The 18767-nt window shown below is 49.4% G+C and overlaps 1 protein-coding gene across 3 annotated transcripts in view; it reads right to left on the bottom strand.

The window, feature by feature from the left end:
- The window catches only part of LOC116958104 (disks large-associated protein 1-like), a 186868-nt gene that overhangs the window by 31889 nt on the left and 136212 nt on the right, over positions 1-18767 (bottom strand). For all 3 annotated transcript variants that reach the window (XM_076073480.1, XM_076073487.1, XM_076073484.1), the window contains exons 2-5: positions 16171-17097; positions 11694-12921; positions 9230-9573; positions 7619-7802 (exon numbers count right to left, since the gene is read on the bottom strand). In XM_076073480.1, the coding sequence (XP_075929595.1) occupies positions 7619-7802; positions 9230-9573; positions 11694-12921; positions 16171-16553 (2139 nt within the window). In that variant the 5' untranslated portion in view covers positions 16554-17097. The remainder of the gene's footprint in view (positions 1-7618; positions 7803-9229; positions 9574-11693; positions 12922-16170; positions 17098-18767) is intronic.

The raw sequence follows: 18767 nt of genomic DNA, 5'->3' as shown, positions 1-18767 counted from the left end.
GAAGATTTGGAATGGTATGATTAATAACAATAAGAAAAACTAAGACACAGGAGCGGGTATTAGAAGGTTTTGTTATACAAGTACCGGTCTAGATGTTTTTATTGCCTCTGATCTGGCAACACCGGAGCAAAGGACACAGGACACCCAAACCTAAGACCATATTAACCATACGTGCCAAACTTACCGATTTTAACAGTAGGCCACCAGTTATTTTTAATCCCTTTTAGTGCACGGCGAATTTCAAAGTCAAATCATGCCGCTTTTTTACAAATATTTTTTTAACGTACTGCTTGCTTCTAAAATCGGAATGCGATCTCAAGGGGTTCAGAGAGTGGCAGCCGACCTCTTAAATCGCCTGGGGTCAGCAAAGTGCGAATGGACTAGTACATAAAATCACAAACTGTCTCGACTGAACGTGACACTTGCGAGTGTTGGCTGCCAAAAATAAACTGCTATTGAGAAACAGCGACAACATTTACGAGCATTTTGCCTTCCTCAGAGCCCAAGAACGGGCGAGAGACAAAGTCAAAGGAGGACATTCTTTGGCTTCATAGAAGGGCAAATTGCTTAGCGCGTCGAGGCTATTTTCCTAATAAGCATGTGTATTTTTGGAATTAACCGCAGTTGCTAGCAGTGATATACAAAAAGGATTCAGATGCTGTACAATTTTATACTCGAACGTACGCACAGAAATGCCAGCGTTGTGCTTTTCTCCTTTCGATTATTTTCTCTCGATATTTAGAAAACTGCGCTAAATGTCGGTACTTGCACTCTTTGTTTCTCAGCGAAAGACATTGCGCATGTTTTTGACGGTTTTTAACGAACACAATACATTGCTTACTTGAAGGCATGGTAATGATTCATGAACCCACACTTACAAGTATGGTAAGATAAAGTCAAATGACTCTCAAATACCCACACAAAGTGGTGGAGGCCCTCATCCAGCCGGCGCTTGGCAAATGGCCGTACACGTATACGGCTGTGTGAATAACATTCACTTGTGTTTGCTCACTCCCATCGTTTTTTGTATTGTTTGTTGCTGTAACTTTATGCCCTGCCCCCGACTGGGAACGTCTGTGTAAAAGAGCTTCACACCTCATCAGATTTTTCCAAGATAAAAAAACATTACAATTCTGATTGTGAATACAATTTTTGCCAGCTCATATCTGTGACCGCCAATGGATTCACCCAATCCAATGGAAGGGCACAGTGAAGCCACCATCCTCTCTGCTAATTGACGACGGTGTTGCTTGGAAAAATCCCCGACCGATGCTGACAAATCTGACGGGCGGGAGGTGCACGTGCAGACCCCCCCAATTAAGGCTCCCACACAAATCGGGCGCGATGACTCATCAGGGAGATCCACTGTCCTAAACCCCGCTGCATGACTCGTTTACAGCAATAACACTGCGTGTCGGAGCGGCGCTTGAATGTGGAGCGACCGAGGGAGCCAGGATTTGTCCCGGACAGTTCTCAACTACGGCACGGTGAAAACACACAAAATCCACAAAGCCTATTCGATCTCCATCCATTTTTCCCGAGGTACGTTAAATCTGGACACCTTTCATTTTGATCGAGGAAGGCCTCAGTAAATCCCAAAGACTTCTTCAGGAAGACCCCGCTACTTTGGGACGTTTGGCCAAATTCAATAATGAGCAGCTTCCCCTTCTTCAGGAGGAAGGCCTCAGCAAGTGGAGTAAAACGTCGGACGTCATGCCAAACAACACAAAAACACATCGGAGAGCTGGACAGGCACTTTAAGAAATCTTAATGAAGGTGATCTGGTCGCCAATTTAATAAAAGTCTTCCACGAAAGGAAATCGTCGGCAACTTTTAACAAGCGGCAAACTGGATGGCAGTCACTTTAACCGTGACATTCAGCCGTCTCTTCTATCAAGCTTCCTCACAGGGCCACTTTTAAAGTTCCCCTTGCTCCTGCTAATTCAACCTCCGAGCTGGTTCAGGAGGAGCAACTGGGAAGACCGTGGTTTCAGGCGTAGGGCATTTGCCAGCTCTGCCCTCCACAATTAACGGGATAATGAATGACTTTTGCACACAACTCAAATCTCATTCGGCGGCCGGATGAGACAGGAGGGCACGATGGAAGGAGGGGCAGGCCAGCGTATCACACAACTCGCTGCTGGCATTACGAAGGCCAGCCCTGGCATTACCATATGCATGGGTGCACACATATGTATGTGCATTCACAGGTGTGTGTATGTGTGTAAGCCACAGCCAAAGCAAAATATGCCCTTAGAGTCTTACTGCAGATGGTGGGGAATCTATTCCACCAGGAGGCCGTGGATTTGATCCTGACCCTGACGTTTCTTGTATATTTGGAGTTTGCATGTTTTCTCTCCTCGTGGTCGCGTGGATTTTTCTCTGGGCCCTCCGGTGTTTCCCTCCGCATTTAGAAGCATGCGTTTGGATTATTTGCCCGCGACTCTGAAATCCCACATATGATGATAGGTTACCTCTGAAAAACAACTAATAGCTGAAGTAGGAGTAGAATAGGACTTTCAAACACCTTTGGGAGGCAACCACACATTGCCACGCACACACACACATACACCTCAATGGCTTCTGTCCCTGGCAAGAGGTTATTGTTGTGGCAGACGTAAATAGCGTACCAGGTCGAAAATACCAGATTAGTGTGGCTGTAATGCTGGCAGCCAGTATACAAATCAAGTCACGGGCCACGGCCTGTGGGCTGTAGGTTCCCCACAACTGTCTAAATTAACAGCTGGAAATTAACTTACATCGCAGGATCGATTAATTGATTCAAATCGATTGTTAAATTCAGAAAACATGCATCGAACTGTGCACGTGAGAACTGAACACTTGCTATTTATACACATTGTATGCAGAGCTAGATCTAACCTCATGCTTCGGCCAATTGAGCGCATAAAGCTGCACGAATATTGGAGAAAAACACAAAAAACAATACAAATGAGACATGAAATATGAGACGAGAAAGATAATTAATTCCTGAATTAAAGCACGACCGCAGAAAATTAATGTTACCAATTAGGGTGGGATAAATCATTGCCATGCCTTCTCATGAGCACACATTTCACCGTCAGTATCATTTTGCAGATTGTGGCCTCACAATGCGCCTACTTGGTAGGTTTGCACGATAAAGAGTTGCAGCTAGCTACATACAATAACAATTTAAACCTTGAATGTGCACAGTATTAACTCACCCTCGATGAGAAAGAACAACTCAGAGGTGCGAGGAAGCACAGACAAGGAGGAAAGGCAGCCGCATAGTTAGATGGCATCAGATTTCACCCAAAGCTCTGAGGTCTTCGATATATTAAGGTGTTTTTTCTCCCAAATAATGAGTGTTTTCACGTGCCTGCATTGCCCTGGTAGTCACGTCACTGTGTAGTTGACACAGATGCAAGCCAGCACAGCATGCAAGCTGGGTGGCATGTCACACATGCCCAGCCACCTTGTACTTTCCGTTACTGATTTTCATGACCACAATGCATCAGCAGGGTTGCCAGATCAAAGGTCTTTACCTCCAGACCTCGCAGTGTGGTTTTCTTCACAGAACTCTCTCATTGTGTCGGAAATTTCCTAAATGGTGAATTAATATTTGAGGTTCTGTTTTTTTCTTCTTCCAAAGAGAGCACAGTTGTAATGGTGTCGTAGTTTGTCAGGTTGGCTGATTTGAAAAAAATATTTATTAATCATAGCTTCTCCAATGTGTTTTCAGCTTGTACCGGGTGTTGTCCGGTATTACGTCTGATGTTTGCTCCATGTGCTGGGAGCTCTGACAAGTGGAGCAGATGGACTTCGTGTCGAACACCCCGTGGCACATCCTGAAGGGAAATCGGAGTGCTACAACAGCTCAACCCAAAACACCTACTTGGTAAATATGCAATTTTATGTAAATGTTTTAAAATCTAGATTTTTTTATTTACAGCATCCTGAAGTATTTTCACAAGCTTGTCAATCCGTCTCGAATAGTTAATGTCCCAGATTTTGCAACACTGCACAACGAGTACTACTTTATGTCTACCTAAGGGGACACACAAGCCAATGGCTGGTGTTGATGTGGTGTTGATGTGCAACATCATGGCCAGGTTTGAGGAATCGTAGGACAGCGCATGCACTCACACATACACACGCTTACACGGGCACCACACGGACACACAAAAACAAAGATCCCCCTTATAGCCTTCAACAGACTGTTGGAGCAAGTGCTGTTCGCGAGGACCTATGAATGCTGACATGGCGCATGAGGGGGGGGGGGGGGCAGCACCACGCCCTGCCGCCTTTAGCTCCTGGTTGGTGATGTTTACACACTGCACAAGTCACTGATTTGAGGCTGAGTCGATCTAGGAGAGACCCAGGACCGGTTCAGAATATTCGTCACCAATGGTGGTCATAAGCGGGTCGCCACATTGGTATCAGCGGTGCAGTAACCACTTCACTGCCACTCCCCACACAGACAGACACACAAACTCGCACACGCTCACACACAGGAAAACAATGACTCCCGGATATAATCAAACACATGCACACAAAAGTGAGCGCACCAACACACACATTCACACACAACGACTCCCACGTGTACAAATGTGTAAACACACACATACACACGTAAAAGCGAGCACACAAAAGCACACATTCAAGTAGTACGTACAAATGTGTACACACTCTGACACACATAGAAATGCGCTTACAGTCACGTGCACACAAACACGCACACAAAGGGACACAAATAGGAACTGCTCATTCACGTGATAGTGGGCACATGTCATATCATGCACAGACACAAGTGGCGAGGGAAAAGAAGTGAAAATGCCGATGCGGTGCACGGATTAAGCGGCATGTTGAAAGCTGGTGAGTCGACACCAAAACAGAATCTCCCTATCTCCATTCTTCACGACCCACTACGAACACGAATTCACCACTTTGCCTGCATTTGTATCAACATAGGATGTAATTTACATGCTGCACGTGCCTGACGATTAATATGCAGATCTATGTGCACTTGTGTATGCGTGTGCGGAGCAGCGGGGAGTGATTTATAGCACTACGCTACAGACCCGGCGATTTGAATTACAGTCTTAATCACGACCAACATCAGTGGTCATTATCTGAACCGGTCCTGGGTCTTTTCATAGTTCGACTCAGCCTTAACTGTGCACCTGGTTGCGGTGTGTGAACGTCAGCATGATGGAGACAAGAGTAGCCGGGTGTGGTGGGGCCACACTATACCATATCTGTCAACCCATTATCAGTGCCCTACCTTATTACAAACCAATTCAGACCTTATTGGTAACCCCGTGCCCTTACAGATCTCAACGTTCATCCTACAAAGTCCCATCACATGGGAGAAACACAAACAAATAGACAATTTGTTTTTGCCCGTATTGAAACGGCTGTACGCCGTATGGACCTGAAAACTCAATTTCCCTGTACAAGAATACGGGGTAAACCGTATGAGTGGACACGGTATGCCATACATGCCTTCCTGGCCTTCATAGGCGCTCGCTATCAGCACTTGACCTTCCAATCTGTAAAAGGCTATATACGAGGGGGCTAATTGTCTTTGTGTTATTATGTGTGCCTGTGCGTATCCCTCGCGATGTCGACAGTGCTCTCAATTTGAATCGGCGCTCTCTACTTGGAGTGGAACGTGTTTGCCAATCATCGGGCAAGTGCAGCACGTAACGACCTAATTTCCATTTTCAGGGAAAACCTTGGCCAAAACCTGGACAAGTGAACCACGGTGCACTGTGAGGACTTAAAGTTTGTAAAAACCCTGGCCTAGAGACTCAGTGAGGCTGTCCTGGGTAAATAAATATCGATTATAATAATTATTATTTTTTAACAGAAGCCATTGCGGGACCAACTCAGTGTCCAGCAAAGCAACATTAGACGTTCATAGAGGGAGCAACCATCGGAAAGACCCCCTCCATGAAGGCCACTGTGCCCTCAAGGGTCAGCACTCTAATTGTGCTATTGGCGTCATGCAATGGCATTTAGAAATGTATAACTTTACATTGGGAACTCTGCAGCTGAGCAGTGCCATCACCCTGCGTCAGAGAATGACTCCAGAAGGTGACCACACAGAAATACTTCTGAGGTCACCTCATCAGGTGTCTTTATGTACACTAGAGACACGCCTTACATATTTTTATACATATGCCCTGCAAAGAGTGTTCGTCTCATGTCAATCAAAGTGATTTTTTTTTTACATCTCAAGAGTTGACATTTTGGCAAATTAGGTGACAAACCAAATGTCAATGTGGCGAGTTTTTTGTGCGCTGTGCAGCCATTGGTAACCGCGCTGGGACCGTCAGCTCGCTACCGTCTGGAAACCCAGTTCGATAACCACGGGTGTCTGCCCGCGTCCTGACCCAGGATCTCAGTGTTGCCAGGCTCTAGTGTCTCTGGACCACCGAGCCACCGCGGTCACCTTAGCCGACTTTGCCGTCAGATGGCTGCCCTTGCTATCGCTGGCCCATTATCTCCACGGCTTTGGTGTGCATCACTCGATCTTCCACCCCCCCCCCACCGCCGACCCCCCCCCAGCCCCCCCCCTCCACGGTGCTCCTAGCGCAAATCAACTCCCCTGCGCCATCGAGCAGCAGCGAATCGGTGCTCCAGTGATGATCGCGACGGGAAAGAGAGGGGGGAGCGAGCTCTCGCGGGCACGATTATGCGCGGACGATGAAACGAAATAAATAACGAGAGGGGATCAAGATTTAGCATGCAGATTCGCCCATGCTGCCACAGCAGCACGGCGCAGACGTGCCGGACGGACGCTGTAACAGCCTCGAGGTGTTACTCTCTGTGTCAGCCTGCTCACTCCTGCGCCCGCTCTCTCTCTCTCTCTCCCTCTCGAGACATCATCCTCATGCTCTCTCAAACTAATAACGCAATTGAGTATGATTATAATAGTAATAGCAGCAATGTTGATGATTAATATGAACAATTGTAATCCTACGTATGTAGCCAGGGTAAGTCTCACCGAGCCTCAAGAATCTTTCTTTTGGGGAGGTTCCTGCAACATTTAGGAAGGAGCGTTTGGCTTCATGTCAAAGGACACTGGAATACATGAAGAAACCCCACACACAAGAGGGGAACATGGTGCTATCCACCCCGCAGTAATCTTGTCTTTCACCCCATGTGTCTGCTGTCCATCCCCCTTCTCTCCCTACCCTCTGCACTTCCCCCAAACCCCCCACCCCCACCCCCCAGCATGTTGTGGCTCACCTGGCTGATGCAGCTGTTTTTCCCTGGTGGTACTCATCGCTCATGCGCAGTGGTTATGCAACGATGGGTTGTGTGTCGCGAGATGTTAACTTCCTCGGCTGGTTTACAGGAGGTCGTGGACTCGATCCTGATCCTGACGCCTGCTGTATATTTTGAGTTAGCATGCTCTCTTCTCTGGGTCCTCCGGTCTTTCCCTCCACATTTGGAATCAACGTGCTATATTCATTTCCACATGATAAGCGACTTCGTTCAGCTATAATCTGTGGCCAGGTCGCTTCTGAAAGAGAGCTATATAGCTCAGTGGGGCCTTACCTGGTAAAATGCAGAGTGTGTAGTCTCTTAGCACGTGAGGAGTGTGCGCGCACGCGCGAGTCTCACTCACCTGGCTGATGCAGCTCGCCTGGCTGATGGTGCTCATGGCTCGCATGTAGCTCTCGTTGCGCGAGCGGAACTTGGGCGAGCCGAGCAACGTGCTCGGGTCCAGGCTCTCCATGCTACGGTTGATGGACACCTCGCTCACTGCACGCAGGTAGCTGTGGCTCCGTGCGTAGATCTTCGGGGAGCCCCTGTCGGGGAAACGTGCGCCACTTTTCAAGCCGTCGCTCAGCAGCTCTTCAAACAAACAAACATTTTTTGTTGTTGTTTATCTCACCAGGTAAGGCCCACTGAGCTAATATAGCTGTTTTTTCAGAGGCAGACCTGGCCACGCATGATCGCTCAACAAAGAGGCTTATCACTTGGACATGCATAGCAGCAGCCAAATGCTCTAAACGCGTGTTGATTGTAGATGTGGAGGGAAAAACCGTAGTACAGGCATACAAATCCATGCGACGATGGGGAGAACAAGCAAGGTCCAAATATACAGGCGTCAGGGTCGGGATCGAACCCACGACCTCCTGTATCCCAGGCGAGGTAGTTAACATCTAGCCACTGCCGTCGCCGCCACTGTTATGAGTTAAAGGTGCGGCCCTGCAATTTTCTTGCTCAGGCAACTGCTGGTGGATGGAGGGCTTCCGCTAGCGGGAGCTCAAAGGAGCTGCTCTCGAGAGGAGTCTTTTGCCTGCTCTTTGGAAGATGTGTGAATACCCACGCTTTACGTCACCACATTGATGGACTGTGGTGTACCCATTTATACTGCTGGGTGGACCCGGGTGGGGGGCGGTTCAAGAACGAGTGTGCACACCATTATAATAATCATCATCACCACCAGCCACGATCGATCTACTGCTTGATGAAAGCCTCCCCAAGCAGCCGATGTCCTTCACTGTTCTACACAAGGGGCTGATTTCATCGTTCCATCTCTGCAGTGGACGTACCGTCAGGCGTGCCCCCCCCCCCCCCCCCCCCTGGTCATCTCAATTAAGGATTGAGAGAATGGGTGACTGATGGAATAAATAAACGAATGAGTGAACAACTGAATGAATGGTTGAATGAGAACATCAGTGAATGAATGGGTGAATTATTGAATGAATGGGTAAGTGAATGAGTTAAAAAAATTAATGAGCGATAGAATTATTGAGCAAATAAATGAACGAGCGAAATCGTGCGAGTAATTCAATGAAAGGTTAAATGACTGAATGCATGTATGATTGAATGGCTCAATTAACAAACAGGTAAATAAATGAGCGAACACCGGAATGAGTGGTCGAACGAACGAAGAAACAAAATTAGCATATTAATGCGCGAGTGAATTGAAGGATGATCGCACGACAAAGGGAACATGGCAGCGGCGGCGTCGGTAGGTGGTGGTGAGTGGCGGCAGGTGGTAGTAGGTGGGGGTAGGTGGGGGTAGGCGGTAGCAGGTGGTGGTAGGTGGTGGTAGGCAGTGGTAGGTGGCGGCAGGTGGTAGCAGGTGGTGGTAGGTGGGGGTAGGCGGGGGTAGGTGGTGGTAGGTGGTAGCAGGTGGTGGTAGGTGGGGGTAGGCGGTGGTAGGTGGTGGTAGGCGGTGGTAGGCGGGGGTAGGTGGTAGCAGGTGGTGGTAGGTGGCGCTCACTTGAGACAGGCCTGCTCGTTCAGGCTCTGGCCCAGGCTCTGCTGTCCCGTCGCCTTGAGGTAGCTCTCGCGCCGGCACGCGCCGTGCAGCGACAGCTTGGGCAGCGGCGCCGCCTCCATCTCGTCGGCCGCCTCGTCCGCCTCGTCGTCGTCTCCCTCGTCGTCGCGATCCTCGCGTGCCCTGTCCTCCTCCTCTTCCTCCTCCTCCTCCTCGTCCTCCTCGTCGGTCTCCTCCTCGTCCATCGCCTTGATGTAGCTGCCGCTGCGCATGCGGCGGCACGGGATCTCGCTGTCGCCGCTGCGGCTGCCGCTCTCGGGCAGCGTGCTCCAGCCTTCGCGCGGGACCTGGCGGTGCCGGTCGCGTCGGGAATCAGTCCGACGGATCGCATGCCACGGGGATCTCAGGGGAAATGGTTGGGGGTGGGCAGGGGTGGGGGGCGGTGGGGGGGGGTTGGAGGTGAAAGCTGCTGCATGGATACCGTGCCACGTCGCATAAACATAAAACACACTAAACTAAGCGAATATATGCAAAGTTTCATTTTGCCAGGTAAGGCCCACTTAGCCATGAGTACCGTCGGTCAGGCCAGCTGCGTCAGCCAGGTGAGTGAGACTCACGCAGGCATACACACTCGTGTACTAAAAAAATAAAAAAAAGCAACCTGGCCACAAATGATAGACCAGCAAAGTGGCTTATGACGTGGAAATTTTTTAGCAGCCAAATCCCGTAAACGTGTGTTTAAAAATGTGGATCGAAAAACCAGAGGACCCGGAAAAAAAATCAACGCAACCATAGTGAGAGAGAACATGCAAACTCCAAATATACAGGTATCAGGGTCGGGATGGAACCCATGACCTATATACCAGGTGAGGCAATTAAAATTTCGCCACCGTGGTGCCCAAATAAACAACATGAACAAAATGCATGCCTAACGCCGCATTGACGAGAGGGGCGGACGTGTGTTCTCTCTTTTTTGTGGCCTTAGTAACCTCGAGGGGGTACGGGGACTGGCCCGGAGGAGCACAAAGAACAGCGGTCTTGATTTTGGTTGAAACCGCCACACCAAAAAATGGCTTGTGTCACGCTCTCTAGAGACGTAGTGTGGAGCGTGTATGGTGAGCGAACCTCCGTGGGAATACGGAGTGATGAAGGTCAACTCCAGGTCAACTCCACACTCACTTCATCCCCAGAGACCCCCCCCCACCTCGCGAGTTCTCCTCCTCACCACCTTGTGGTATCGTGCACTATGGGGCGGTAAAACCTTGCATCGGGAGACGAATCTGACACGTCTTAAACAGTGACTGCTTTCACTTGTGCAGACATCTATTAAAGCCACTGCTGCTATTTTAATTAGGTTCTGCTTAAGCTACCCTCATAGCAAGGGCTTGATTTCTCACTGTGAATGTTTTCTGGGTCACTGGTAGATTGGACGTGACTGGTGTGCCATGTGTGAAAATATTTTCCAGCTGAAATGAAGCCCTGCTTCATAGCACGCCGTTGCAATGAAATTACCTCTCATGCCATCTATTGCCCATCACTCCACTCCTGCAGGCTCAATAAAATAGGCACCACGTTGTGGGAAGTAAACAAGAGCACAGTACAATGCAATACAGATTTATAAAGGCTCTACACGAACACTATCCCTAGGTGCCGTAGATAAATCAGTCACGAGTACATTTGGTATTCGTGCCATTGTTATTTATCTTTGTGTGGCAACTTGTGTCCTCATGAACCTAGTTGTTTGCTTGGCTTCATGATGATTTAGCTTTTCCCCACGTGGGGAAAATCACGTCCCTTATTTAAACGGCATAAGCAGCAAACCGGTCTTGTAAAGCCACAAGGCCTTGAAATGTTGTCTTTTTCTCAATGAGTCCCAACTATCGGTGTCATATCGTGAGATAAAGAATCAATTTGTCTCAAAGAGGAGTACAACCCTTCCTGTTAGACAAAGGCCCATGGAAGCAGATACCATTGAACTGCTTCTGAATTTCCTTCAAGTGGTGGTGCTATACTCACAGAACGAGGGGCAGCCCTTTGTGAAATATGCAAAACCACATTTTATATGACTGGGCTGAGACCATTAACTCACAACACATGAGAAACTGCTTTAATCACAGAGGCAGCTTCCTACAGTTAAACGCAGGATCTCAGCAGTGCCAACTCACTTGGCAAATTCTGCTACAAGAACATTTAGATATAAATACGAGTTACCATTTTTTGTTTTCTCGTGAAATTATTGTGAAATCAAATGCCAGTTAAAGTTAGTTACAGTTCATAAAATCGGGATCATGAGAGGTTGTGGACGCTTTGGGAGGCCTTCATCCAGCAGTTTATCGATCATGGGCTGATGATAATGAAGATGAATTCTGATAATCTATACTCTACAGCAACTACTCGATTAAGCAACACAACAATTGCACAGAAGTGAACTGGAGAATGAACATTTCTGGTACGAAAGGAACTGCACCTGAAGATAGTGGCAGGGCCCCGACTTGTCTCCACGCTCCAGGTTGAGGGACGCCTTGCGGTACACCTCCTGCGCCTTGTTGATGGTAAGAGCCGTCCACGTGCCGTGCTTGATGTACTTTGCCTCCTCGGCCGTTTGCGCCGACATCGAGGCTGAGGCCAACGCAGATGAGGAGGGGCCACCGCCACTGCCGCCCGTGCTGGGCGGGGGCAGCTCGTCGTAGCTGGGGCACGGCGGGTCCATGTAGTACGACGCTCCCGGGGGCTCCGAGCCGGGGCCCAAGCCGCCCGCCGAGCTCAGGATGCCCATGCCGAGCGCGGTGCTCGCCATGCTGATTCCCCCGCCACCGCCGCCACCGCCGGACCCCAGCATCCCCACCGGTGGCATCCCACAGCCTCCGCCTGTCGGCACCATACCAAATCTCCCTCCGCCGCTGCCGCCACCACCACCACCACCGGGCGGCCCGGCTCCATGAAGCCCCATGGCCTGGAGGCCCCCACCGGAGCCCGACAGGCCCCCCATCCCTCCCACCGGTGATGTCAGAACGCCAATCCCAACGCCCATGTGGTGGTGGTGCTGCTGCTGCTGCTGCTGGTGGTGGTGGTGGTCGAGGGTCGTGTCGGAGCTCCACCAGCTGCTGGCAGACGATCCCCCCGCGCTGCCGCTGCAGGCCTTGTCGAGCGGGCCGCCCGCCGGCGGGGCCGCTCCCCCGCCGGCGCCCGCCGGCCCTGCCGCCCCGGGCTTCACTTGTTTGGCGGCGGCGGCGGCGGCGGCGTCCTGTTGCGCGCGGCGGTCCTTGCCGCCCTTGCCTTGGCGGCGGTGCGCGTCGGCCCTCAGGCCGCCGTTGAGGCCCTTGCCGGGCCCCTCGAGCGAGTGCGACTTGGTGAAGAGGCGCTGCACCGAGTGCACGAGGTGGCGGATGCGCCCCGAGCTGTTGCTGCGCTGCTCGAGGGTGAGGCGCTGGTACTGCAGCGTGCGGAAGCCGTCGCGCCCGTGCATCGGCAGCTGTCGCTCAAACTGGTCCAGCAGGTTGGTGGGCAGGCGGTGGATGCGGCCCGAGAGGCTGCCCGGGTGCGCCAGCGTCATGGAGCCGTCGTCTCGCGGGTCGTAGTAGGAGGGCGAGGGCAGGACGCCGCCGCCGCCGCCACCGCCCCCGCCGCCACCGGACATCATGCCGATGCCACCACCGCCGCCGCCGCCGCCGCCGCCGCCAGCGTAGTGGTGCATCCTGCGAGGAGAGGGGGGGGGGGGGGGAGGACACGTGTGAGGTTCGAGTCGATGGGGTTCCGCCCGTTAGATGTTCGTGAAATGTTTTGAGAAATGAATTCATCGTCGAGAGTAGGCCACGATCAATTGAATGCCGGATGAAGGCCTCCCCACGCGGTGTTGGACATTGGGGTTGGTTGCCCATAGTGTCACGTTGTGGAGTGTGACGCCAAAGGGGAGGGTAAGCAAGGGAATAGCCCACTAACTCGTATAAAACAAAAAGGGTCAATAAAACAGGCCGCAAATTCTGCAAAAATGAACACATTATAATCTGTAATAGTGCCCGATGAATATGTTCATGATCTTTAAAAGAGAAAGCCATTAAACAATGGATTTTTTAAAATGCAAATTGTATTTTATTGGATATGGCAGATGTGGGTGTATTAATCACAGTGTCGTGACTCCTAGTTTAATTTCGTATTCCAATTACTGCTGTATGGAGGCCTCCCCTCGCTGCATCAGTCACGAGGGTTGTGTGACCATCATACTTCACCGAGCTGGTTAGCACGGCAAAAAGGAGGGTGGTGATGAGGGGGTTCGGGATAGATCAGCAATCACCAGCCACTGATGTTGGCCGTAGCTAGGAACCCAACAAATCGCGGAGTACATTAACCAGTGCACCGCCACGCTCCACTGCTTATAAAGAGTTATACAGGGTGGCCCAGAAGTCAGGACACAAGGGTTATAATACTTTCAACAAATGTTCAAACGTATGAAGGTGACCCGTAAGAAAAAAAAGAATTCATTGAACCTTCACAAGCAACCTAATGCAATTATGACTCTCAGAATAATGAAATGGTGGCATATATAAAACAATCACTCGAAACACACACAGGGGCTCCGCGATCAGTTTATGTTTGATAACTTGAAAAAGGCAGATGGCTCGTAGAGAGATTGAAGGCCCTTTGAACCCAAATCCCAGAATGAAGTGCTGTTGTATTTGTGATTGGCATGTTCCCATGAGCGACTCTTTCAGGATAAGGCTCCCACCATGTTCCAGTCACATCAGCAATAAGCTGCAGCCCATCCTACAAACGGGGTGAATATTCTAATTTGGTTCTTTCGGTAAAGTCACGTAGAATGAGAATAAAATAATAAATTGATAAAATAAAGTAACATAATAAAATAACAGACAGTCTCGTCCCTTCACCTGATGAAGGCCGCTTGTGTTGTGGCCGAAACGTCGTGAGAATATTATTGTGTTATTTTATTTTATCAATATATAATATTTTATTCTCATTCTACGTGACTTTACCGAAAGAACCAAAGGGGGTGAATCTTCTCCAAGTTAATTTCCTAATTACCCCCAATGCTGTTCCTTAACGGCATTGCTCGAGTAACCTGAAACCTCGTTAGGCTCAGAAGAAAAGCATTATGGGTGGAATGATGCATGGAGTAATCAATTCACATCAATTCCTAAGCTCGCCACGATAAATTAATTGAATCACGTATGTAACAGTGCATGTTTTTTTCATATTTGCACATATTCAGTTCATGTCCTTGCATTCACTAGCAGCACTACCATTCACCTTAATGTAAAGAATAAATACTTGAATTAATCGTGACCTCCAATCATGACAATTAACCAGATTACCAGGGGAGGGAAATGATTGGTTATGAATCTAAATTGGCATTTGTGAAAAGTTGTATCTACTTTTTTTGACTAGATCCTAATTAATAAATTATGCATAGGTCGTGATCAATACCACAAATCCCTGGTTCCTGCCAGTGGGAATAAGTCTTTACTCGACTCTGTACAGCAAAAAATATTCCAGTAAGCGCTGTGAACAACTGACAGGCGGACTCACAGATGGATACATTAAATATCTTATGTATATGGATGTGCCAGCTTTACAGGCCACAGGCTACTGTATTTCAAATATACAGCAACATAAATCACGGGCTACAATTCTACAATTAAAATATCTGCCGCATCAATTAAATGGAAATTATGCCGGTCGAATGCGTAACTTGGATGGACGGCTGGAAATCCATGTATGCTCGCGTGCAAAGAAAATGTAAAATTGTAATGCGTGTGTTTTACGCAACAAGGGGACAAACGTCTCCCATTAAGCTTTTGGATGTGTAGGGTCAAGTGCCATTAGCTGGCCCATGGCTTGCGTGGTCCTGTAAGAAGCACACTCAGCACCATGGAGAGCTCCGTGTGTTCCCCAGTGCTGACGTTCACTTTAGCACACCAGGTATTCCGGTGATTAGCGCAGGGGGCACTTTTCTGCCAAACAAAAAGCTTGGAAAACCGAGACTTTTTTTTTAAACTATAAAGTGACGACCAGGTGGTGCCCCTTCCTACGTAGCCTAAAATGACGGGCACGGGCGAAGAGGTCGGGAGATGGGGACGGGTGCAAAGAGGAGCGAATCCTTGAGCGGTGGGAGGTTAGTGCATAAGCCCATATGCATGTTATTTTCATTTGTAGGGGTTTCCCATTTCCCCTCCCCCACTCCCCCCGCCCCTGGTCTTCCCTCAGTATGTTAGTCACCTTTCCCCTTCCCTATATAAATCATCATGTCCCTGCACGTGGTCCCCAATTGGCTGGGGCAGCGAATCAAATTCCCCGCCCCCCCCCCCCCCCCTTTCGTGCGTTCCCGCCGCAGCAGATTTGGGTTGCTGCTCGCGGAATTTCTGTTCCATTCCAATGGCGATCGGCGCATTGTAGCGGGCTCGCATTGGTTAGCAATAAAAACATTTTAAAAAAGTAAAGTGAAATGCAATCCAAACACCAGAATAGCTCTGATGTTGTGGATACATGCCCAGGGCCGCTCGTCCCAAACTCTCCGACACAAGTTCGATGCTTCATTCTACATTACGGCGCTTTCGTTAATCCACTTCTGGATGAGGACGTCCTCACGTCACGTGGGGGCTATTTGTTCATACTTCACCACGCCGCTCAGTGTGGGTCTGTTACAGTGGTGGAAGTACAGTACAGTAGAACAATTGATTTTGCTGCACTGTCCTCTGCCTCGAAGAACCGATTGGTTTGGACGCATATTGGCGGGGGTGATTAATGAGAGGGAAAAAACATTCTTAAAAATGTCAGTTCGGGGCACTCCGGTAATGTCACGTCAGCATCACTGCCTTGCCATTGCTGTTGTTATCGCTGCAGCATCCCTGCCTGTCACTTAAAATTGCGTTTAGTTCCTGCGGAAGCCTCGAGCTTGCGTCAGACGACGATCGGTCACGTGGCGGCATCACCTGGGGAAGGTGCTGCTGACGCTCAGCTGCTCGGTGAGCACGAGCGGGAACCCGTGCGGGTGGGAGCCGCTGCCCGCCATCCCCGCCATCTCCACCTGCATGGAGGCGCGCGACATCGACGCGGCGCCACCGTGGGGCGGCACGCCGGGCATGATGAGGCCGTGGTGCGCCGGCACGGACGGCGGGCCCCCCGCCACGTGCTCGAGCAGCGGCGGCGGAGGCCCCAGCATGTAGGCCCTCCGCGAGCCGTCGCCCACCGCCGTGGCCCGCAGCGTCTCGTCCGACATCATGGGGCCGACGCCCCCGCTGAGGCCGCCCAGACTGCCGCCGGAAGCCATCGAGCTCAGCTGCGGCTGAGTGTGGCTCCCCGTGAGTCCCTTCATCGCGACGCGAGTCCGCCGATTGGCCAGTTTTAGCTGTGCTCGCTCGCAGTCTACACTGGGGTTCAGTGGCCTCCCGGCTGCATTAGGCTAGGTGGTGGTACTTCAGGTGTTAATCTGGAGATACTGTGGCAAGTGAATTGTTCGTTCGGCTCTCATCATCCTTTCACTGGAGTCAACATTTGCATTTGCTGCTGCTTCTGTGCTAGCGTTGTCGATTAAAAAACATAATTTGCTAAGCTGCGTAGCTTTCCGCTGACCGGCTACCTCTTCCCTGCAATCTCTTAATTTAAATGATTTGTTTTGGTCGTCTTTAGGCTGGTTGTCACCGATCTTTTCAACGGTGGAAATTTAAGTTTCATTGGAAAGAAAATAAATTAAAGCAACAACAAAAATACCTCAGGATGGCTTTCACGAATTTTTTTCCACAATTTATCGAGTTTGATAATTTGATTCCAAATCAATTTTGCGTCGATTATTAGAGGCTGGGAAGTAAAATAATTTTCCTGCTTGCCCAGATCTCATCCCATGCCGCTTCATCGCTGCCCTGTGGAAAAACAAAAACAATGCATGGGTTGGCGTGATTAACACATTTAAATATGCGCATTGTGCACGCCTCTTCAATATGCAGCAGCGCCGAAATTAATTACAAGCGAATTCATGTTGTTTGCTTTAGTACAAGCGTGCAGGCTTTACAAACATAGCAGCGCACGCGGCTACATTTCATTTTCATTTCGAACCCCTTAAAAAAATTTAAATCATGTGCAGTGAAGCTCGTAGATAGTGCATTTCCACGGTCGCGAGATGTTAACTACCTCACCTGGTATGCAGGTCGTGGGTTCGATTCCAACCCTGACGCCTGCTATATGTGTGGAGTTTGCATGTTTTCCCCGTGGTCGTGTGGATTTTTCTCCAGGTTCTCCAGTTTTCCCTCCACATTTAGAATCAACGTCACGCGTTTTAGAGTATTTGGCTGCGATACATTTCCACATGATGATAAGCCACTTCGTTGAGCTATCATTTGTGGCCAGGTCAGTTCTGAAAAAGAGCTATACAGCTCAGTGGGCCTTACCCGGTAAAATCAAAACATATTTTTTTAAATATCATTAGACCTCCTTTGGAAGTACCAAAATATAATAATAGGGGGTTTCCCCTTTATTATCAGTGTGTTTTATGTTTGCATTTTGACCACAAGTATTGTGGTTAATGCACACATGATTCCTTGTAAAAAGGTTGCAGTTTTTTTTCCAGAAAAAAAGGGGAAAACCCTATTATTATATTTTTTTAATAGGTTTTAGTTTGAGTGGACGGCAGAAATTAAAGGTGGCAGGGGCAGGTACACAGCACGGGGCAAATACACACAATTGCCTATCGATAAGGGAAGAGAAACTCGGTGAGTATTCGCACTCGATACTCAGCTTCCTCACAGCGTGCACACACACACCCATTGTGTGTGCTCGCCAATTAAAAACAAATCGCGTCCGAGGGATACTTAATTTTCCACCCCCCATGGCCCCTCTGCCAAAGGAATAATAACGTAAAATAAACACCGGGCACGCAAGGCACACGCTCAAAAAATAAATAAGCACTGCCAGGAAGTCATACGGACATTTATTAGCGATTGGAGACTGCGTAGAATCGCGAAAAATAAAACCTTGGCTGCGGTGACCGAGACAACTCGTTAACATGCATGCGGGGACAGCGACGTCTGTGCAATTTTAACCCCGTCGATTCTCGCCTTCCCTATGATCGCGAGGGGAGCAGACAGCCCTATCAAGGCAGGATCACTACCCCGTGCAAATGACGTGGCTGATGGTGCGACGCGTGATGGAGTTTGTGTGGGGAGCAAGGCGGGATGCGAGGATCCTGTGTTTCTGATGCCTCGGATGATGGCTCAAGTCAAAGGTCATCTGACATTGCGAGCACTTCCCAAAACATGGCTATGTTAGCTATGACCACGTTTGTTGTGGGGAGTTTTTTTTTGTTTTAAGGGAAACAAAGTCAAAAATACAAGTGGCACCTATGAGTTATGTTATTATACGCCGATGCAGCGGTTAGCTCACTCGTGCTGTGAGCCCAGTAAACTGAGTCTGATTCCAAACCACATCTGGCATCAGTGGCAAGAGATATCTGAACCAGCCCTGGGTGCCAATGTCAGCAGCCAATACTGACTAACGTGGTTCAGTATGATCAAACAACTCCACAACAAACACAACA

The sequence above is a fragment of the Petromyzon marinus genome, chromosome 3, assembly GCF_048934315.1.
Source record: "Petromyzon marinus isolate PM22_M1 ecotype Great Lakes invasive population chromosome 3, UKy_Petmar_22M1.pri1.0, whole genome shotgun sequence".
In the NCBI taxonomy this organism is placed as follows: Eukaryota; Metazoa; Chordata; class Hyperoartia; order Petromyzontiformes; family Petromyzontidae; genus Petromyzon; species Petromyzon marinus.
The sequence above is the reverse complement of the archived record's forward strand: the minus strand, read 5'-3'. Positions and strand labels throughout refer to the sequence as shown.